At 45.2% G+C, this 23,431-nt stretch overlaps 2 protein-coding genes across 3 annotated transcripts in view; both read right to left on the reverse strand.

Moving 5' to 3' along the window:
- LOC115382203 (NLR family CARD domain-containing protein 3-like) overlaps positions 1 to 19,686 on the reverse strand; it is a 617,169-nt gene extending 597,483 nt beyond the window's left edge. For both annotated transcript variants that reach the window (XM_030083899.1, XM_030083898.1), the window contains exons 1-2: positions 19,560 to 19,686; positions 18,162 to 18,261 (exon numbers count right to left, since the gene is read on the reverse strand). The gene's annotated coding sequence lies outside the window, so the exon portion shown is untranslated. The remainder of the gene's footprint in view (positions 1 to 18,161; positions 18,262 to 19,559) is intronic.
- Positions 2,412 to 5,644, reverse strand: LOC115382199 (NLR family CARD domain-containing protein 3-like). Its single transcript, XM_030083894.1, has 3 exons — positions 5,582 to 5,644; positions 4,929 to 5,320; positions 2,412 to 4,432 (listed from the first exon to the last, which is right to left on the reverse strand). Exons 2-3 carry the CDS (start codon positions 5,203 to 5,205, stop codon positions 2,451 to 2,453), a joined length of 2,259 nt encoding a protein of 752 aa, XP_029939754.1. The 5' UTR covers positions 5,206 to 5,320; positions 5,582 to 5,644; the 3' UTR covers positions 2,412 to 2,450.
- Positions 19,687 to 23,431: the final 3,745 nt, after the last annotated feature.

The raw sequence follows: 23,431 nt of genomic DNA on the forward strand, positions 1-23,431 counted from the left end.
CAACACTACGGTGGTCGCGTACCTGAACAGGCAGGGGGGGACCCGGTCTCCCCCTCTTCATCGCATAGTGGCGGAGATCCTCCGGTGGGCGGACCGGCACCTCGCGTCTCTCAGGGCGCGTCACGTGCCCGGAGTCCTCAACGTCGGTGCAGACAGAATGTCCCGGGGAGGCCCACTCCACGACGAGTGGGGCCTGTCCCCGTGGGTCGCAGCCCGACTCTGGCGCAGGTTCGGATGCCCAGTGACAGACCTTTTCGCCAGTGCAGAGAACGCACAGTGCCCACTCTGGTTCTCGCTCAGGTTGTCAGACGCCCCCCCTCTAGGGGTAGATGCCTTCGCACACAGGAGCTGGCCGTCAGGCATCCTGTACGCGTTCCCTCCAGTCCACCTCTTGACCCCGCTGCTGCGCAGGGTGAGGTTGCATAATCTTCACGTGATCGTCGTGGCTCCGGACACCCCGAGTGCGCAGTGGTTCCCGGACCTGGTTCAGTTGGCAGTCGGGGACCCGTGGCCGATTCCCGACGGGCCCGACGCACTGCAGCAGGCAGGAGGCGCCCTTCGGTCCCACCCCTTCCTGGGCGGGAGGCTCCTGGCTTGGAGGCTGAGCGGGTGAGGCTGGTGGAACTAGACCTCCCCCCAGCGGTGGTGTCCACCATCCAGAGTGCCAGGGCCCCCTCTACTGTCAAGGCCTACAGGTCTCGGTGGAAGCTCTTCACATCATGGTGCTCGGAGAGGGGCTTGGACCCGGTCTCCTGCACCGTTGGTGGAGTTTTGGAGTTCCTCCAGGCCCTGCTGGACAGCGGTCGCGCTGCATCCACCCTGGCGGTGTTTGCATCGGCCATCACAGCGGGCCACGGCGGTTTCGGCCACTTTTCTGCACGCAGCCACCCGCTTGTGAAGCGGTTTCTGCGCGGGGCGTGTCGGTTGCGACCGCCCCCCAGGCATGTGGTCTCTCCATGGGACCTCCATGTGGTGTTGGAGGGCCTTAAGGGACCTCCTTTCGAGCCTTTGGAGCAGGCGGAGGACCGCTTTCTCTCCTTTAAGGCCGCCATCTTGTTGGCGCTAGCATCCGCCAAGAGAGTTGGGGATCTCTGCGCATTGTCAGTCCACCCATCCTGCATGGTGTTCAGCCAGGATGGGGGACTCGTGCACCTCTGGCCTAACCCGGCCTTTCATCCCAAGGTGATCACTTCGGACTTCCGGTCGCGAGTGATCCGGGTCAGGACGTTTGACTCCATGCCTGGTTCGTCTGGGGACGACCCACGCCTGCGGTCACTGTGCCCGGTCAGGGCTCTGCGTCTTTATGTCCAGCGCACAGCTGGCTTTCGCACCACGGACCAGCTGTTTGTGAGGTTTGGAGCCCGGGGGCGTGGTTCCCCGCTGACCTCTCAGCGTCTCGCCCACTGGGTGGGGGGCGCTATTGCAGCTGCCTACGAGGCACAGAATCTCTCGCCACCAGCAGTGATTCGTGCTCATTCCACACGACGTGTGGCTGCCTCTGCGGCCCTGTGCAGAGGGGTCACGGTGAGTGACATCTGCCAGGCTGCCTCCTGGGCCTCTGCGTCCACCTTCGTGCGTTCGTATCTGTTGGATATGTGCACTGACTCTGTGGCCATGTCGGTTTTCGGCGAGAACAGGAGTTCAGTCGTCTAACCGTTTCGGTCCTTCTGGCCTGGCTGCCGCGTCCCGGGTGGGCTCGCGGACCAGGGGTTCCCCACCTGCCGCTCGGCTCTGCCGCGGTCTGCGGATGTTGTTTACGGTGTTGCAGGGGCAGGAGTTCTGCCGCTTGCTGTTTTTGGGTTCGCTGCCGCTCCCCGTGCGTGGGACGCGGGCCAGGGGTCCCCCCCTTCACCGCCTGCCGCTGTGGTTTCCCGGCCGGCGTGTGTGTGTGTCGCTGTGGCGATGCTTTGTACGTCGTGGGCCGCGCTACATCGCTAGGTGCCCGCCTCGTCCTTCGGGAGTTCTACGACCGTTCTGGACGTACGGTTTGTTTACTTCTGTCTTATGCACCAATCCCGTCAGCAGGCCAGCTGGGAGTACATTCATCGACCTACGGCCTTCGCCTTGGTGAGTACCACTAGCGAAGCCCGTAGGCGGGCTAAGCACTTACGAAGTAGAATTAGTAGTTACTGGATGTAACTCCAGTTCTACGAGTAAGTGCGTGCCCGCCTACCTGCTGGCCCAGCTGTCTGCTTCCCTTGTTTTTGCTACGTCAGAAGAAGGGTTTGCTTAGCGCCATCCGAGGTTATGTACCCTCGGTGTGGGGCGTGGCGCTGCGCCATCGCGTGCGGGGGATTGGTGCGTCGAGCTTTGTATAGTCTCAGTGGATTGGACAGAGATTGGAGGTGTGCCACTAGCGAAGCCCGTAGGCGGGCACGCACTTACTCGTAGAACTGGAGTTACATCCAGTAACTACTAATTCAGAGTCTTGAAAGCAGTTTTGTACTTTGCTATATGTAAACAGGATGTTTGCAAAGGAACGTCTTTTCTTTCACAGATGAAAATCTCATTTTTTGGCAGAATATTATTAATGCGCTAACAAAACAATAATACTGAGCCCATCCTATGGTCCATATTTGTTCCTGAAGTACGTACAGAGCTTTGTTGGAGGCTTTGACCACTGGCAGCAGCTTCAGAAGAGTCTCCTCTGAAGCAGAGTATTTCTTCAGGTCAAACTCCTTCAGATCTTCTTCTGATGACAGTAAGATGAAGACCAGAGCTGACCACTCAGCAGGAGACAGTCTATCTGTGGAGAGACTTCCTGATCTCAGGGACTGTTGGATCTCCTCCACCAGAGAACCATCATTCAGTTCATTCAGACAGTGGAACAGATTGATGCTTCTCTCTGCAGACAGACTCTCACTCAGCTTCTTCTTGATGTACTGGACTGTTTTCCGATTGGACTGTGAGCTACTTCCTGTCTGTGTCAGCAGATCTTGAAGGAGATTCTGATTGGTCTCCAGTGAAAGACCCAGGAGGAAGCGGAGGAACAAGTCCAGGTGTCCATTTGGACTCTTCAAGGCCTCGTCCACTGCTCTCTGATGGAGATGGTGGAGTTTAGGTTTCTTAAACACTTTTGGCAACCTGACCACTATCTTTTTCATCTGGTTGATTCCATAGTTGATGAAGTTCTGATGGACATGAAGAGCAGCCAGAAACTCCTGAAGGCTCAGATGGATGAAGCAGAACACTGTGTCCCGGAGGCCTTTCTCCTCTCTAAAGATCTTTGTGAACATTCCTGAGTACTTTAAGGCTACCTCGTGGTCAATGCCAGACTTTTTCAGGTCAGGTTCACAGAAGATCAGGTTTCCTTTCTGCAGCTGATCAAAAGCCACTTTTCCCAGAGACTCTATCATCTCCCTGCTCTCTGGACTCCAGTGTGGATCTGTGGCAGCTCCTCCATCATGCTTGACCTTGTTCCTTTCGACCTGGGCCACCAGGTGGCGGGTGTACACCTCAGTCAGGTTCTTGGGCAGCTCTCCTCCCTCTCTGCTCTTCAGCTCCTCCTCCAGAACTTCAGCAGTGATCCAGCAGAAGACCGGGATGTGGCACATGATGTGGAGGCTTCGGGAGGTCTTGATGTGGGAGATGATCCTGCTGGCCTGCTCCTCCTCTCTGAACCTCCTCCTGAAGTACTCCTCCTTCTGGGGTTCAGTGAACCCTCGGACCTCTGTCACCCTGTCCACACAGTCAGCAGGGATCTGATTGGCTGCTGCAGGTCGTGTGGTGATCCAGAGGCGAGCAGAGGGAAGCAGTTTCCCCCTGATGAGGCTTGTCAGCAGAACATCCACTGCGGTGGACTTTCTAATGTCAGTCATGAACTTAGTGTTGTGGAAGTCCAGAGGGAGTCGACACTCATCCAGACCATCAAAGATGAAGATCACCTGGAATTTCTTAAATCGGCAGATTCCTGTTTCTTCTGTTTCATTGAAGAAGTGATGAACAAGTCCCACCAAGCTGAACTTCTCCTCCTTCACTACATTCAGCTCTCTGAAGGTGAATGGAAATATGAAGTGGACGTCCTGGTTGTCTTTGTCTTCAGCCCAGTCCAGAGTGAACTTCTGTGTCAGGACTGTTTTCCCAATGCCAGCCACTCCCTTTGTCAGCACTGTTCTGATTGGTTGAGATCTTCCAGGTGAGGCTTTAAAGATGTCTCCTGGTCTGATGCTTGTTTCTGCTCTGTCTGCTGTCCTGGATGCTGCTTCAATCTGTCTGACCTCATGTTCCTGATTGACCTCTGCAGCCCCTCCCTCTGTGATGTGGAGCTCTGTGTAGATCTGGTTCAGGAGGGTCGGCTTTCCTTGTATCGCCACTCCCTCAAACACACACTGGAACCTCCTCTTCAGGTTGGACTTCAGTTCTTTCTGACACTCCTGAGATTTTGCTGACAAATGAGCTTCTTCAGTATCGTTTTCTTCTTTATTTGTTTTTTCTTCCAAGAGAGAGAGAGAGAGAGCGAGTCATTTTGGAACTGTTTTTGGAACTGTTCCAGAATAAGTTTGGTTTTACGAACACACTTCCTACACACATCACCAGAAATTGGCAGATCTTAGCTTTGACATTTGGGTTTGTGTAACCACAGGTCATCAACTCACACTAGGTGTTCATTAAGAGGTTAAGTAATACAGAATCATGAATCATTTCCTCCTGTTTGTTTTCTCTTCAGCTCATTGGACTGTGAATGTCAGACTGGGTACAAAATGTCATTCAGAAACCATAAACTGATCTTCAACATTGACTACAAAGATTGGTGTTTTGTGAGAGAAAGACTGTGAGGTCATGGATCATTTTCTTTCAACTAAATATTAATAAGAGAAAAAAAAGATCAACCAGTGTAAAAGCAGAAGATTTCTCTCTGTTTTTTTCTTCTGTTTTTTCATGATGTGCAAATGTAAGTTATCACACCAACTTATGTTTCCAGTGCTTACCTTCAGGTTGTGGGGCCTTTTTGGTGTGTTCATCCCATATATGCTTCTTTCCTATTTTCTCTAAAACTAGTTTCATGAGTTCAGGAGCATGATTGCTGTAGGTCTGGTGGATCCGTCTCGCTGTGTCCGGCTTGTCCAGTGTCTCCAGTTGTCCTGCTGGGATTGCTCTGCATCCTTCAAAGACCCCGATATTGCTCAAATGGAACTTGAACCTTTTAAAGTCATCTTCTAACAACTGATCCAGAATTCCCAGGAGGACTTCTGGATCTGAGCTCATCTTTGACCTTGTAGAGTCTGATTTCTTTCACTGATCTTTCACTCTGTGTTCATAGAGTCCCTGGAAAATCCACGGTGAGGAGCTGACAGATTTGATTCAGGTGAGATGTTTTACTCTGAAAAACACAAAAAGAGAATCATTGTGAGCTCCATCTCAATCAGTCTGTTGTTTCAGATTCTGTTCATTCAAAGATCATGTTTGATTATATTTGCCTTTAATAAGCTCTGATTTTATGATACAACTTTATTCCTGATGACAGAGATTGAACCATTGGACTTCAGTCATTACATACCACCTTAAAACTTTTTTTTTTTCAAATTGAAGGACTTGTGATAAACAACATGGAGTCAAAAAGTGTGTATTATTTAAAACACACCAAAAAACTGTGCAAAACTGTTCTCGCCCTTCCTGGGCAGTATCTCCTTCCAGCTGGGGTCCTCTACCAGAGACCTGGGAGTCTGGGTTCTGCAGGATCTACCAGAGTCCTGAGAGCGTGAGTAATATTTCATGTTTCATAAGTTAGAGAAAGATAAAACAGGTTATAAAATATGTTCAAGTGATTGTTTCTGCATCATATAAAAAGTATTTGTCGTAACAAGTCTGGCCTTTAGCACACGAGACTGAAGAAGAACTGAAGACAGAAGAAGAACAAATAGAAAGCACGAGTGAGTTTGTCAAGTCACAAACCAACTTCTATTCAGATAAAGGTGGGTCACCTACAGCTGTCACCCCTCTTCCACAAGTCTATGATGACGGCAGCCGTCCAGAACACCAGGCTCAGGTAACCCGCAGTGAACCGCCATCATGTCCTGACTCTATGAACAGGCCAAGACAGTTTGACCATCAAGTGGTGAGGACACCATTCTCTATGAAAAGTGAATGCCAACTCTCATGTGAAGAATATGACTACCAGAGTCATCCAAGCAGGCCTCACCAAAAACTAAATGTTTCAGCCCAGCCTTTCACTCCCCACACCACACCAACAGCCAATGGTAATTCAGCTGCAACCGAACCTCTCATTCAGCTCCTCGCTCGCCGAGACTTGGTGAGCTCCAGCCTGTACCAGTTTGATGACAGACCTGAAAATTACCGTGCTTGGCACTCATCCTTCACCAGCGCCTTTAGAGGGCTAGGCCTCACACCAACAGAAGAAATGGATTTACTGACAAGATGGCTCGGTAAAGAGTCTGATGAACATGTGAGAAGGATGCGGTCTGTGTATGCAAATAACCCAGCAGCAGCTCTTACAAAGGCATGGAGGAGGCTCCATGAATGTTATGCAGCACCAGAAATAATAGAAAGATTCAAGAGGCTGGATGGATTTCCATGGGTGTCAGCTAAAGAAAACAAAAGGCTACAGGAACTCGGTGACCTCTTCATGGAGCTTCAGTGTGCACAGGAAGATGGTGATCTCTTGGGATTGTCATATTTAGACTCTGCACGAGGCATAAACCCCATTGTTGAGAAACTGCTGTGTGCACTTCAAGAAAAGTGGGTGTCGCTGGCTCCAGCTGGAAAGAAGAAAATGGCGGTTGTTTCCCACCATTAGCATACTTCACCAGGTTTGTCTGTCATGAAGCCAGAAAGAGCAACGATCCAAGCTTCATTCTTCCCTACAGCAGCAACACAGCTGTAAAACAAGATAAACTTACCTTGAGAGGTCACAGCTTCAGAAATCCAGCCACGGTTCACAAGACAAACATATCTTCGGAGACCTCGGATACAGAACCAGTAAAGAGCGACACTGACATCGCCAGAACATGTCCAATCCACAACAAGCCACACTCTCTTCAGAAGTGCAGGGCATTTAGGAATAAACCGTTGCCTGACAGGAAGAATTTTCTCAAAGAAAAGAGAATATGTAAGGAGAATGACTGCAAAAAAGCAGTAAAGTGTGCTGAGTGCAACAGCATCCCGGACCAGTCCTGCAGCCATCCCGGCCTACTTCATCACCAACAGAGAACGGCGGGGAGTGAGAAGAAGACTGCGCTAATGAAGCCATTGTTAGCTCCAGCTGCACAGAAATATGCATTTTGGGCCAAGCTGTCAGATCTGGCCAAGATCTGTCTTGTAAAACTGCATCCAAAAGGTTCTCGGGACAAAGCTATCAAGGCTTATGTAATTACAGATAGCCAAAGCAATCGCTCATTGGCAAGATCTGATTTCTTTGATTTGTTTGACATACAGGCTGAACCATCCTCATACTGCCTCAAGACATGTTCTGGCATGGTCGAGACATCCGGCAGGAAAGCTGAGGGATTTGTGATCGAGTCGCTGGACAGCAATGTCTGTATCCACCTGCCACCGCTCATCGAATGCAACGAGATCATCAACAACAGGTCAGAGATCTCCACACCAGATGCAGCCCTGCACCACCCACACCTAAGGAAGGTTGCTGGATATATCCCACATTGAGACCCGCAAGCAGAGATCTTACTTGGCAGAGATGTCATCAGAGTGAAATAAGGTAAGACAACAAGTCAGTGGGCCAAACAATGCTCCCTTCGCCCAACGTCTGGACTTATGTTGTTTTCTCTTAGGAGATGTTTGCCTGGGCAATGCGCACAACCCTATGGAAAGCCGAGTGAGTACTTATTATGTGTCCTTGATATCCTTGATATCACAAGTCAAAAAAGCACACTAGTTAACTCGTGAGCTGCAAAAGCTCTGACATGTCAACTAGTCTCTGTCTGTTTTCAGTGTTTTTTCCTAAATATTTTCATCTGTTTTCGGTCTGATTTTAGTATATACTGTTGGGCACTTTTTTCCGAGGCTTTTGGGATATATTGTGGCAGTGGAGTGAAAACCTTAACCGTGATACATATTGGGTTGGCACTAGGCCTGGCTAGCAGGTATTCCAAAAGTCCTGCTGTAGCTACCAGGCTCAGGCCCAGACTCAGCCATCCATCCACCCACCAGGCTCAGATCCAGGCCCTGCTGCAGCCCATCCACCTGCCCCAGGCCCAGGCCCTCCAGCCTCTGCCCCCTGAGTGTGTGGGCCTGTGTGCTAACAGGCTAGCACACAGGCTGACGACACGGAGCTGAGCAGCTAGCCACCGTGCTACCAGCTACCACCAGGCAGCAGCAGCTAGCCACCAGGCTACCAGCTACCACCAGGCAGCAGCAGCAGCTGGCCACCGGGCTACCAACTACCACCAGGCAGCAGCAACAACTAGCCACCAGGCTACCAGCTGGCACCTGGCAGCAGCAGCAGCTAGCCACCAGGCTACCAGCAGCTAGCCACTGGGCTACCAGCTACCACCAGGCAGCAGCAGCAGCTAGCCACCAGGCTACCAGCTACCACCAGGCAGCAGCAGCTAGCCACTGGGCTACCAGCTACCACCAGGCAGCAGCAGCAGCAGCTAGCCACCAGGCTACCAGCTACCACCAGGCAGCAGCAGCAGCTAGCCACCGGGCTACCAGCTACCACCAGGCAGCAGCAGCAGCTAGCCACCGGGCTACCAGCTACCACCAGGCAGCAGCAGCAGCTAGCCACTGGGCTACCAGCTACCACCAGGCAGCAGCAGCTAGCCACCGGGCTACCAGCTACCACCAGGCAGCAGCAGCTAGCCACCAGGCTACCAGCTACCACCAGGCAGCAGCAGCTAGCCACCGCGCTACCAGCTACCACCAGGCAGCAGCAACTAGCCACCGGGCTGCCAGCTACCACCAGGCAGCAGCAGCAGCTAGCCACCGGGCTGCCAGCTACCACCAGGTAGCAGCAGCTAGCCACCGGGCTACCAGCTACTACCAGGCAGCAGCAGTTAGCCACCGGGCTACCAGCTACCACCAGGCAGCAGCAGCAGCTAGCCACCGGGCTACCAGCTACTACCAGGCAGCAGCAGCAGCTAGCCACCAGGCTACCAGCTACCACCAGGCAGCAGCAGTTAGCCACCGGGCTACCAGCTACCACCAGGCAGCAGCAGCTAGCCACCGGGCTACCAGATACCACCAGGCAGCAGCTAGCCACCAGGCTACCAGCTACCACCTGGCAGCAGCAGCAGCTAGCATCCTCTCAAACTCTCTGACTGATTGTATGAAATCTGATGTATTGTATCTTGACTTGTCAGATCATCTAGCTATTTTTCAGTTTTCTGAAATCAAGACAAACAAAGCTAAAAACACTAAAGAAAAATTTTCGAAAAGAATAATGAGCGAAAAAAATATTTCTAAGTTTAAAAGCAGGCTTGACTCCAAATCCTGGGATAACCTATACGAGGAGAACAATGCTGAGTTAGCATATCAAAAATTAATGGATGTATTTAGCTCTTGTTTTGAGGAATGTTTTCCTGTAACATGTCTTGTAAAGAAACACCATTCAGATTTCAAAAACCATGGTTTTCACCTGATTTGTTGAAGTTGTTGAAGAAAAAAAAAGACAAATTATATAAAAGATATGTCAACAATCCCACTCCTCTTAATCACAGTGTGTATAAATCAGGGCTCGACATCATAAATGGCCCGGGAGCACTTTTAAAACCGTCCGGGCCAGTAGATTGCGCAATGCACTGGCCCGTTGGGCCAGTCAAAAATAATGCCTTGAAAATAAATAAATATTTTCCAATGGCACTGTGACATAAACGTAGCGTTACGTGATTCCAATCAAAGACGAGGTATTATTCCTTCTGTGCGCAGCAGCGCTGTGCCCTGGAAAGCAGCTGCTGTCGCACACAGCGGAGCTGGGCTCGCTCCCGTGTTACGTGAACGCGCGCCACTCCCTCGCCTCATATTCAGAGTAAGGTGGCCATACGTCCGGATTTAGGCCTCAATCACACATACGCGGCTGTGCGGCGGATCTGTCCGGGTTTCCACGGTGTCTGCGTGGAAAAGTCAGAACTGCATGCAAACAGATCAGTCCTTTCACACTGCACGTGCGGGACCCGCGCGTCACCCATTCAAATCCGCGCGGCGATTTCTAAATAGAAATCAAGTCTATATTTCTGCGCGGACTTGAGCGGGCTGTGTGCGGTGTCCTATTGAAACCAATGGCATAAACACACATCTCGTGTCAACTAGGCTTTCTATGCATGTATTGAGCTCATGTCTGCCCACAAACTGGTCACACAAGAGGCTTTTGCCAGTGTTCTGGTCCGTCTGTTTTTCCACTCGGCTTGGAGCGGGTCCCATTGAAAACAATGAAGACAGGTCCTAGTTGTCATATATTACGATATATGTTCTGTTTGAATTTACTATTCGGTGCAGTTGAGAGGAGCGTGCGTGTCTCGATTCACATATCTAGAGATCTATATCTGTAGGTCTATGGCGGAGCTACGGAAGCCGAATTGTGTTGTGTGTTTTTGACTGCTGATGCTGATGCATGTTTTTGGATGCCTGCTCTTGGGAATACACATCCTTTTGCACCCGAAACGTCTCTGGAATTACTTCAAACATATTACACTAGTAGCCCGTTGCCGCGGACAACCCGCTCACGCAGACCGCGCTGGTGAGAAAGGGACACCTCAACACGCCGCTCCAGCGCCCGCGCCGTCTACGCGTCCGGCCCGTATGTGTGAATGAGGCCTCAGACATTGGTATTATGACCCCGCCCTCAGAACAGCAGGAAAGCAGCTAACTGGGATTGAATTTTCAAAAATGCTGAGTCATCGTTTTCCAGGACGTCGTACAAAATGTTCGTTTTGATCGCGCGCTTCTCCAAATTAGCTGAAATTTGGTGGACACCATCTACACAAGTAGACAATAAAAGTTATCCAAATCATAAATCTTCAGTTCACGGTTTCCGCGTGGCAACGCCGCAAAGTTGATGTCAAATTTTGCCATTTTTTCAATGTGATAACTGGCTGCCATTCGTAAATAACAAATTCAATCTCAAGCAGATTTTAAACACTTATTGACCCTTCCTATTTGGACACATTGACAGTGACATTTTGACAATCGGCATTACAGCACGCCCTACAGAATCAAAATAAAATCTGTATGGGGAGTAAAATTATTTGTCAGAAATGAATGAAATTTTGGGTGACTATTCATTCATGTGGTCCCAATCAAAAAAGCAAATGGTAACCATATTGTAATTTCAACGGTGTTGCCGTGGCGATGGCTTAAGTTCCCCATGTTATTCTAATGGGCCCAAGTGGAAAATCTCCCATCAAATCAAATTTGCTTGTTACCATGGAAATGTGCCAAATTTGACAGATGAATTCTGACACACATGCTGGTCAAAAACATCAGTGACAGAATAAAACGCGGCAGGTCAGGTAAGCAGCTTGCGGCTTTAATGAGTTTTCTTTTTAGTTTATTTTCAGTGTTGCCTATACTTGATCAACAAAATGTTCATTTTCATGAGCATGTCCTCATAAAGTCAACAGCATTTTCTTTTCTTTTGTCTTTTTTCTTCTCTCTTTTATGTTTTGCATGAAAGTTTATGATGCTTTTTGGTCGTGTTTTGTATTTTATTTTATTTTTTCATTTTAACGATATCTGTATAATTTTATTAGTTGGGGGTACTTCATAAGCCTTTTGGCTTGCTCGTTGCTCCCTGAACTGTTTCTTTTAATCTGCACTTGTTTATGTGATATATTTTATTGTATGTGCTAACTAAACTAAACTAAACTAAACTAAACTAAACTAAACTAAACTAAACTAAACTAAACTAAACTAAACTAGTCAATCATGGATTCAGGTCACCAGTTACTAGTGCATACAATTGCATGATACTTATTAACTAGTGATGGCCAAAATGCTCACTGCATCACTACTGAAGACCAACATACTCACTAGTTTACTAGTTCAGGCCTGTTTTCACCTTACCAGTGAACTAGATGGACTCAACATTTTTACTAGTCGACGAGTAAAAGTAGGAGGTATGCTAGTTAACTAGTGAAACCATTTTCATCTGCACTTGTGGGGCTGAAAGTGCGCACTAGTTCATGAGTGAAAAGCAAGGTTCTACATGTTTACTAGTCAAGAGACTTTTGGGCTTACCATCAAGCTAGTTTACTGGTAAACTAGCTGACATGTAGACTAGTGAACTAGTTAGTAAGCTAGTGGACTAGTTTACTAGTAAGCTAGTGGACTAGTTTACTAGTGGGCGTGTTTACTAGTGAAGTAGTGTTTGTATCATATGTGGAAATGAAGTATGATGTTTCTCTATCAGTGCTTCCATTTCAAATGTGTATTGAAGCCTGTTTTTGTACTGGCTTTATGATATTTACATCGTAAAACATGAAAATTATAACACAACAATAATCTGCAGAACTCCACTGTGTAATTCCACTGATCACAGATGATTGATGAGGCTATTTTCCAGAGAGGGCTTGATTGATAAACAATCGCAAGACATTGAGCACTGATAACGGAGTAATGATGAGATCCACACAGGGCGACTCCTGCTGGTCATTTTTTTAATTACATGGTGTGTACCTCTCTACCTGCAGACCCGGGATGATACATTTGCTGAATCTCAGTGTATCGTCTTTGAATACGTCTCAAGACAGGGTCTGCATTAATTTTTAAAATTTGGTTAAATGCTTAGTGTAACTGCTGCATTTTCATTTGCATCTGTTTTTGGGTACTTTGTTGCTATTGCAATGAACTGTCACCAGAGGGCACTGTGGTGCAAAATTGGGCTTTGTAGAGGAAAGTATCATTGCCATAGAAGATGTGATCTCTGAAGAGACAGGGACGAATAATTAGAGGGGGGAAAATAAAAGTTTAAGAAGTAAATGGATTATTTAAAAAGAAAGAAGAAACCACAAGCCAATTCCTCTCAGTACTCCGCCAACAAGGTGTTGGTTTTGTCTGTTTATTTCGTAAAAGCAGTTTTCTTTGTCCATTGTTTGTATTTTTCTTGAAGTTTACTCTGTGCCTTTTAGTTTTCACGGTGTGTTTACAGTCTGTAACAAGATGGACTCAATAAATTCATCAGTTTTAGAAGCCACTTGTGTCCTAAGTGCCTGGAGAAATTATACTTAGTGTCCTTGTGTGGAAAAATGAAGGAAGGAAAATGGAACCACTCTGGACACTCCCATGACATGATGCTAAAATGAACTAATCAGTCTTTATTCCACATCCCACCTGCTTCATTTGCAGACATTGCACACTATTGTGCAATGTCTGCAAATGAATGTCAATGAATGAATGAATGAATGAATGTGATTGGTCAATATTAGCATCATGTCATGGGAGTGTCCAAAGGGATTCCGTTTTCCTTCCTTCATTCATTTTTCCATGCAAGGACACTAAGCATTTAGCAGACACTGCAGACCCTGTCTTGAGACGTATTTGCAGACGATGCACTGAGGTTCAACAAATATATCATCAAGGGTCTGCAGGTTAGAGAGGTACACACCATGTAATCAAAAAATGACCAGCAGGAGTCGACCTGTGTGGATCTCCTCATCACTCCGTTATCCATGCTCAAGTTGTTTATCAATGAAGCCCTCTCTGGAAAGTAGCCTCATCAATCATCTGTGATCAGTGGAGATTATTGTTATGTTATTATTTTCATGTTTTACCATGTCAATATCATAAAACCAGTACAAAAGCAGGCTTCAATACATTTGAAATGGAACTTCTGATAGAGTAGCATCATACTTCATTTCCACATATGACACAAACACTTCAACTGGAGTCAGCACAATGAAAATCAGGATGCTCTTTATTGTTAGGTAACACTTGAAGCACCCGGTATAACACATTATAAGTAGTTATAAACACTCATAAATGATCACAATGCTTTATAACTCACTATACAGCACTATACAGCATAGGATTAGGGTTAGGGTGAGGTCCTGGCATTGTGATCATCTATGAATGTTTATAACTATAGCTACACGTGTTATAATAGCGTTATAATGCTTTATAAATGTACGTATAATGTGTTATACAGGGGGGCTTAAAATAAAGTGTTACCATTTTGTTAAATAAAAAGCGGTACACGTAATGTAAACATGTACATAGACAGTTAGATAATTCTAAAGATGGAAACTGCCAGCTTTCTGCTCCATTTAATAAATCACGGTCTCTTCAGTGGCTCCACTTTGGCACCAGTCTGCTAAAAAACAGGCACTTCAGGATTACAATTTTTTTTTTTTTCAGATTGTCCCCTTTCTTTCATGCCTTTCCTTTTACCATCCCTTGTTATTTTATTTCACAGAGAATTCAACTTAAAGCATGGTAGAAAATAACGGAGAATTGACCATGGTTCGCCGCATCAGCGCTGTCAGCGCAACGTACAGCTGACTTTCTTCTGCAGGCGCTCTGGTCTTGGGAGCCAGGAATCAGCTGGAAGCCTGTCACTACCGCATCAGAAACACACACACACACACACACACACACACACACACACAAAGAAAGAATAAAAGAAAAAAAACTTTCGAGGAGTCCGTGCCTTCAGAGTGGGCAGAATGGACGGATGTATCATGAAACTTTTCCTAATCAAAGCAAAACGTGTACAATTCTGGTCTGAACGATCTATCTCATCTGTGGACAAAAATCATGATTTAAGATATTTAGTAGCTTTGTTGCCACAGACTGTGACTTATTTCTACTGCTACTCTGGTGTCAAAACAAAAACAAACAAACAAACAAAAGTAAAACAAACAAACTAGGCTGTGAAAATGATGATCCTGCCCAGATTGTTGTATTTGTTTACATCTCTGCCTATCGAGGTGCCATCCTGCCAGTTTTCAGAGTGGGACAAACAGATATCTCGCTTTATTTGGGGTGGGAAGAAACAAAGGATGAAATATAGTTTACTGACTAGGAACAAAGGAGCAGGAGGTATGTCACTCCCTAATTTTAAGAGTTATTACCTCGCAGCACAACTGCATATCAGCATATGTTTGCTGTGTCTGGCTCTTTGAAACTCATTCTCTTCGCAGATGATACAACAATATTCTGTTGCAGTAAAAACTATGATGATCTTGTAAATACACTAAATGAGGAAATGAACAAAGTAAAAAATTGGTTGGATGTTAATAAACTATCTCTAAATTTAAACAAAACCAAAATAATGATGTTTGGCAGTTCTAACAGTCATCTTAAATTAGATCTAATCATTGATGGTGTCCAAATCGATACTGTAAATGAGAATGTGTTCCTTGGAGTTATGATTGACAGCAATATATCATGGAAAGCTCACATCAGACACATAAAAACAAAGATTTCTAAAAGTATTTCAATTATAAATAAAGTGAAGTTCTACCTTGATCAGAATGCTCTCCGCTGTTTGTACAACACGATGGTACTCCCATACTTTATGTATTGTGTTGAAATATGGGGAAACACTTATCAGTGCACAACTGATCCACCAGTTAAATTACAGAAACGAGCTGTGCGGATTATTCATAAGGTGGGATTTCGGGAACACGCTCATAATCTGTTTATCAACTCGAGGTTGCTTAAATGTACCGATCTAGTTAATTATAGTACCGTTATAGTTCTTTATAAAGCATTTAATAAATTGTTGCCAACTAACTTACAACAACTGTTTATTCAAAGAGTAAATGATCACAATTTAAGAGGTTATGGAAAATTGAATCAGCCTCGTGTCAAAAATAATCGTAAACGTTTTTGTGTGTCTGTATGTGGAGTCAAACTTTGGAACAATTTGAAAACCCAGCACAAGCAATGCCAAAATATTCACAGATTGAAATTATTATATAAAAACATGGTCTGGTCACAGTATAAAGAAAGTGGTTCTTAAATTTCTATCAGTATTTTGTTGCACTTGTGTTATTGTGTGCTGTTTCCTTATTTTTGTTGGTACTGTTGTTCATTATCATTGCTGTATTCTGTCCATCACCCTTACTGGGACAGTTCTACTTTACCATTATTGGTATTTCATTTCTTACCATTGTTGGTATGTAACCGTTGCTGCAATGTATTTGTTGCCCAAGGTAACAAAAATATTCTAATACTTCTGTCACACACTTGCCAAATATTTATCTGTATTTTCTGTTGTTTTGGGGTTTGTAATATCATAGAAATGAACAGGAAGTGACTTTGATATTATGTCTATAATTTATGTAATGGGGGTGGGATTAAATAAGTTCGCCTCTTCCCACTCCCTTTCAGGCACTTCATTCGGGATATGTAAGCACATGTATTACCTGTCCTGTTTACTGTCATGTAAGTGATACCTGCGTTGAAACCATGTTTGTGCGTCCTTGCCTGAAATAAACTATTAACTACTAACTACTATAATAGTACTCTGGTGTGACAACACCTATGAGGCAAAATGGAAAGAGATTGAGAAAGAATACAGGGGGATCCCAATTCAAGCTATGATTGCAGATCACAAGCGGATGTTAAAATATCAGGAAAATTTTTTCCCTTACACTGCCTTCTCCCTACACACCTGGTTTACTCTCGTTAAAAAGTTTTGTTTATGCCCCACTTGAAACAGTTTAGGTGGCTTTCGAAACAGGATTTGTCCCAAACCACTTGGAACCAAGATTTAGGCTCAGGTCGAGAAAAGGAATCACTACCTTCTTTAAAATAATGGAGGGTGGAATACGACAAAGTTTTTTGAAAAAATACAAGATGATTACAATTTAGAAAGACAAGATTTTTATCAGTACTTACAGATAAAACATTATTTTCAAAATGAAATCTATGCAGCTGAGGTCTCAGTTCTTAATAAAATAATTAGTAGTTGCTCAAGCTTATACTAAAAGCACAAAATCAGCAGTTTCAAGATTTTATCAAGGTATTAGTGAGAACTTGGGAAATGTCACAGACCAGATTAAAAAAAGATGGGAGAAGGAACTGAAAGAGAGCATATCAAGCCAACAGTGGGAAAATATGTGAGACGTTTTTTTCTACCACTTGCTGGATGTATTGGCGTGGATTCAGTTGGAAGAACCTTGTGCGATATTTCATCACTCCTAAAATGAAACCTTTTTTAGAAAAGTCACAACAAAGATGCTGGAGAGGCTGCAGTGATGTTGATGCAAATCACTTCCACATCTTCTGGAGTTGTCCTGGGATTAATACCTTCTAAAAAATGTGACTGTTGTGGCTTAAAAGGCAATTACTCGCAAATGGCTACAGACTGACCCGCCTACAGTGGATGAATGGCTTGGAATTGTTGGAGAGATCCACATGATGGAAAGACTGACCCCCCTGCTGCGATTGAACAGTGATTGTTATGTTACAAGATGGTCAAAATGGACAGCTTTTTGGTCGAAAATGAAAACATAAAGGGTATATCTTCTCCCTTCCCCCTTGGAGATATGGCTCATCACTTTATCTAGGTATCTTTCCGTCCAAGAAACATATGTTAAGACAATGAGACACACCCTGATGTAACCTATGAAGTCTATTGATGAAGATATAGCAACGACTGTTATGTACTGCGACTGTTGAATTTGTTATTTCTGTTTTGTTGTGAAGAGAAAATAAAAATTTTGAGTATAAAAAAAAACAAACAAAAAAAAACTTGTGAATAAGCTGAATAATTATCAAATGCTAAAATTCTAAAATATGTTTCACTCTTCTGTACTGTACCATTTAAATTTTCTGACATTCCTCACAGTCTGTGCTGTGTGCAGAGACATCCTCCATAATTATTAGAAAAAAAGATTTCAATAAAAAATAGAGATTTAGGCTTCAAGAGTGATTTTGTGTATCTTTTTGACGCTGATAAGCTGAAAACCTGTCTGTGAGGTTCTCTCAGACAAATTATCATCACATCTTCCCTCCCCTGTCTGCACACCATCTGCATGAAATTATCACTGCGCCCAGCTGATTCTGTCGACCCCTCCCCCTGGTGCGTGGCCACGCCCACCGGACCAGTCAGACACACGTTGACAAAAATACGAATCCACCTCCGCTGGTTTGCGATCTCTGCGTTCTGCCATGAAAATACGGCCCAAGATGTTCCCTCCAGTGTAGCCTTGAAGAGAGACTATCTCCTCCTATCAGCTTTAAGCCCTGATCAGATGACAGAGGAGACCCTGCTGAATACAGCTCTGCAGTGTTTAATAACTCACATGCTTTGGATTCCGTTCTCCGTCAGAGTTGAAGTCAGAAGTCTCCTCGTCTTCCGTCTCTCATCCTCATGAAGATGTTTGTTGTCAGTTATGATGGAGTCTGATGGGAGGAAAACACACTGATCACTAACTGAGGCCTCTGGTCTGAAGCATCAGTCTGACTGCTGTAAAACACAAACCAATAAATGAAATGCTAGAAATTCTCCTCTCAGAAAAGGTCTTTTTTTAACCATCTGACAAATAAAAGTGAATCTGGAAGAAGTTTTCACTCAAGCTGAAACTGTTTGCTCTTTTTTTTTTCTTCTCAGCTGTCACTCTCTGGGTCATGTGACCTGATGACTCAGTTTAGAATGATGTTACACAATCTGCCTTCCTCCCTCCTCTTCCTCCTCCTGCACAGCCTCACACCACTCCTTCTCCTCCTCTTCATCCTCATCCTCCTTCTCCTCCTCTTCCACACTCCTCCTCTTCCTCACTTCTACTCCTCCTTCTGTTATTCACTCCTCCTCTTCATCCTCATCCTCCTTCTCCTCCTCTTCCACACTCCTCCTCTTCCTCACTTCTACTCCTCCTTCTCTTATTCACTCCTCCTCTTCCTCCTCCTTCTCCTCCTCTTTATCCTCGTCCTCACTCCTCTTCATCCTCTTCCTCTCTCCTCCTCTTCCTCACTCCTCCTCCTGCTCCTTCCTGTCTGTCTTTTTGGATATGTGTGGGCCTGTGTGTGCGTGTGCGTGTGTGTGTGTGTGTGTAGAAATTCTGATTAAGAAGGGGGTTGTTCAGAGACAAGAACACCTGAATACACAGTGTCACAATATGTTTAGACAAGTTAGCATGAACACACACACACACACACACACACACAAGCACACACACGTTTGTACTTCTATAGTTGTGAGGACACTCATTGACATAATGCATTTCCTAGCCCCTCACCCTGACCATCAAAAATTAATGCCTAACCCGAACCCATACCCTCAACCTAACATAAACCTGACTGTAACCCGAAACCAAAAATCAAGTGTTAACCAACCCTCAAAAAGGTCAAAAAAGGTCTGCTGAAAAGTAAGGACCGGCAAAAATGTCCTCACTTTCCAAAAGTGTCCTCACTTGTAAGGTTATAAACCCAAGGTCCTCACAAAAGGTCCTCACAACTATAGCTGTACAAGTGCACACACACACACAGGCCCACCCATACCCAGAGAGACAGACACACACATACAAACACATACACACCCCAAAATACACATACAGAAACAATTCGCTTCATCTCTTACAAACACACTCAGTCCATCAAAGTCTCTTTTCTGTATTGTGACAGTCTTTAAATCAAACCCTGACGTTAGAAAAGCTTTGAGTCAAAGCAGAAGAGTCAGTCAGACAGATCTCCATGTTCCTCACCTCAGATCAGCTTCATGCTGCCGCTGGTCTCCGCTCAGTCCTGCTGTCTGTCTGAGTGTGTCTGATGTGAGGACGCCGTTTAAATCCACCTTCACAGTGACGTCAGGAAGGTCGTCATGTATGTCCTGCGCCTGTGTGTGTGAGAGTGTGTGTGCAGTGTGTGCTGTCAGGTTACATTCCAGAAGTGATGCCAATCAGGCTTCTTCCATGGGACGTTTCATTTGAACAATGGTTTGTTCTGAGGAAGAAGGACGTGGTTCAGTAACAAGAAGGCCTCAAAGTTGAAGGAAGTGTCAGTGTGTTTTTTTAACGAATCCATTGGGTTACTTAAGTTCAAAAAAACAACTCCATATACAGACATATCCTTCACTAACACTGATTCCATCATTATCTGACACATGAAGTGACATGATGTGAAAAAGTTTCTCTCTGGTCTTCAGCTCTAAACCAATCAACTTTCCAGCTTCAACAGTATGATCCTTAAAGTAATGAATGGCAGACGTCCTCTTGATCCGTGTTCTCACTGACAGTAAAGTTTTTATAACATGTGTTTAGTGGATTCTACCCTCTGAGCTGTAATGAATAAGAACAGGACTGAACATATGAGCCAGAGGAACTCAGCAGTCTTCTGTTCCCAGATGTGTGCAGACTGAACCCTGAACCGTTCAGCACAGTGAGGATTAGCTTGAAGCCGTTGCTGGGGGGTCAGAACAGAAGTAGGGATGAAGTTAGCCTCATTTTGGTCTGAACTGCCATTTAGAATCAGAGAAATAACAGCAAATCATTCATGGAGATGAAGTTAGCTTCTCATGAGTTCAGGGGAAACTTAAGGGAAAGTTCCTTTTAATCTAAACTAAAGGAAGGACACTGAGGAATATATGAATCCATCTATAATACGGGAGAATCTCACCAAGTTACACTTTAACAGGGTCTGTAATTTCCTGCCTGCATTCGGTTGGTCCTGGACGATGATGGACGATGTTGAAATTCTTCATATTTAGATAGAATTAAAACCCCGGGGTGAATTGCTGAGTTGACAGCCTGCTTCATGGTACAGGATCCTGACTTCTCTGAACAAAGTACAACACTAGTTTCCACAAGTTCAGGATCAAACTCAACAAAATCTAAGGCTCATCTAAATAAAGCCCAAAAGCAAAACTAAAAGAAAGTTGAAATAAAGTCCAGGTTTTGCCAACACCAGTTTTAGCAAAATCCCTGACTAGTCTAGCCAGTATTCAAGGCTCATATCTGAACACTGTCCAGACCCCGTCCAAGAGAAGAGTCCAAAACTATAATCTGAAAAGAATTCAAACTAATCTTGAGAGAACTACCATATTTTGGGGACTATAAGTCACTCTGGAGTTTATGTCAATCTATGGACCAGGATCAGGACCTGGACCAGGAGCAGTGATTGTAGCAGTGAGACAGGCCTGAGTGTTTCCAGGAAGTTCCATCTTCAGTCATTTTCAAAAGGTTGTGTTTTCAGTGGCTTTGAGCACCGCTGTCGTCGAACTTCACCCCAAAAATCATCACTGTGGAAAAAGACACCGAGTGTGCTGGAAGAGATGAGAAGCCTCATGTGGGGTGGGGGTCAGAGGTCATCGTATTGGTCCTGCTCCTGTGTGTGCGTGCAGTGTTTGCTGTCAGGCTTCATTCCAGGACTGATGCCAATCAGCCTCTTCCATCACGCAGGGTGTGTGATCAGAATGATAGTTTCTTCTGAGGAAGGAGGAAGTGATTCAGTGTGTTGATAACTTTAAAGGGAGGTTAAAAACACACCTTTTTAATCAGGCTTTTGACTGACTTTTTATTGTCCTCTTAGTTTCATCATCATTTATCTAATTTTATTCTATTTTATTATGTTATTTATTATGTTGTTATGATGTTATTAATTTATTTTACTTTTTTATTTTTCAGTCTTATCTTACTTATTTTATATTAACTTTGTATCATGTCTTTTTATGCTTTTAGCTGCTTAACTCCAGTGTTTCCTCAGGGGGGTCCTTCACACCGGGAGAAATATACACCACCATTCATCAAACTGACAGGTTGACCTCTGAATGACCCCCCCCCCCCCCCCCCCCCACGACCGCCCACCCCCCACCCCCGTGAGGTCCGCTCGCCCTCCCTCCAGCGGTTCTGAGGCCCCTCCTCACACCCTCACTATAGATTTATAAGCTCCACAAAATGCACTACTACTACTAGAAGTGATTTTTGGGAAAAAAAAAAAAGGCTCGGAGGAAATGGTTTTGGAGGCCTTTAATACCAGCTGTGGCGTATTCCAGATATTGCTAAATGTCCCGCTGGTCATGTGGATGGAAAGGTTTGGAGGACCGGAGGATAAAAGCGGATCACTCTTCCGCAGCTGCTGCCAGTGGAAAGACCTCATAGCGGTGAAAAAAACTCTTTTCTCATAGACCACGCCCCTGATCCTCCCACTTTTAGTTAACCACGCCCCGGATCCTCCCACTTTTAGTTAACCACGCCCCTGATCCTCCCACTTTTAGTTAACCACGCCCCGGATCCTCCCACTTTTAGTTAACCACGCCTGAGATCCTCCCACTTTTAGTTAACCACGCCCCTGATCCTCCCACTTTTAGTTAACCACGCCCCGGATCCTCCCACTTTTAGTTAACCACGCCTGAGATCCTCCCACTTTTAGTTAACCACACCCCTGATCCTCCCACTTTTAGTTAACCACGCCCCTGATCCTCCCACTTTTAGTTAACCACACCCCTGATCCTCCCACTTTTAGTTAACCACGCCCCTGATCCTCCCACTTTTAGTTAACCACGCCCGAGATCCTCCCACTTTTAGTTAACCACGCCCCCGCCACTGCCAGTTTTTCCTTAACCCCTCCTCTCCCAGAACCACCCACCCCAAGCAATTTTGTCACGCAAAATGAATTTAACCACCAGCGATAAAACTCTTAAAACTTGTCAAGTGAATGCAGTGAAAGCTCCAATGACACCACGTCTGTCATGTGACAGACCAGGCATCTTGACACACATGGTCCGTCACATGACAGACGTGGTGTCATTGTCCATGATCGGTCACGCCAGGAGGCGTTTCCCATAGTGAGATACCAAGGGAGGTTTGAAGGAGATCCTCGATGCAGAACCTAACACTTATAGACTTAGAATACCTTTTATTGGCATTTCACAAACACACAGCGTTTATGCATGAAATATCAATTAACACTGTCAGCACAAAGGAAGTTACACATGTAACATATTTACATAGAATAAAATATATTACCCCATTAGAAAATAGAAAATCAGTCATGAGACAAAATCAAGAGCGGATTATTGTGGATATTCTAAGCATCCTTTTATGCATTGTCTGAGCCCGAGACACACACACACGCGCACACACACACATACACACACACACACACACACACACACACACACACACACACATATATGTATATTAAAGGTGTCTGTGATCAATTGAGTGACGAGGAAACCTGATGCCGGAGTGACTAAAACAATCTAAAGAGTGTCCTCCCAAAAAAGTTTTTTTTTTTTTTTTACTGCTAGTACCGACCGAAAACACAATATAAAAAACCAGCGTTTCAGAGGTCTGAGACAGAGTTTGGCCAGAACCTCCCCGCTGCCTCTCAAGACACTGCAAGACCAGCTGATTGATCAAGATCCAAACGGTAATTTTTTTTTCAACTTTGATATCGCACTATCATTTGCAAACTGACTGTAAAAATGGATACCTGTATTTTGTGACAGAATTTACTCAATTTTGATATGTTAACTGTACTGTTCTCCCTCAACGCCTTGCCAAGGTAAACAGCAAGATAACTCCTCTTCAATAAACCACGTAGGCACTTGATTTGGTTCAAGTCTTTATGGTCCAGT

Source organism: Salarias fasciatus, chromosome 23, assembly GCF_902148845.1.
Source record: "Salarias fasciatus chromosome 23, fSalaFa1.1, whole genome shotgun sequence".
Classification (NCBI taxonomy): Eukaryota; Metazoa; Chordata; class Actinopteri; order Blenniiformes; family Blenniidae; genus Salarias; species Salarias fasciatus.

Coding starts and splice junctions, on each gene's coding strand:
- LOC115382199 (XM_030083894.1), bottom strand. CDS start 5,205: ATGAGCTCAGATCCAGAAGTCCTCCTGGGAATTCTGGATCAGTTGTTA. Junction 4,433..4,928: donor AAAGGCCCCACAACCTGAAG/GTAAGCACTGGA, acceptor CTCTCTTGGAAG/AAAAAACAAATAAAGAAGAA.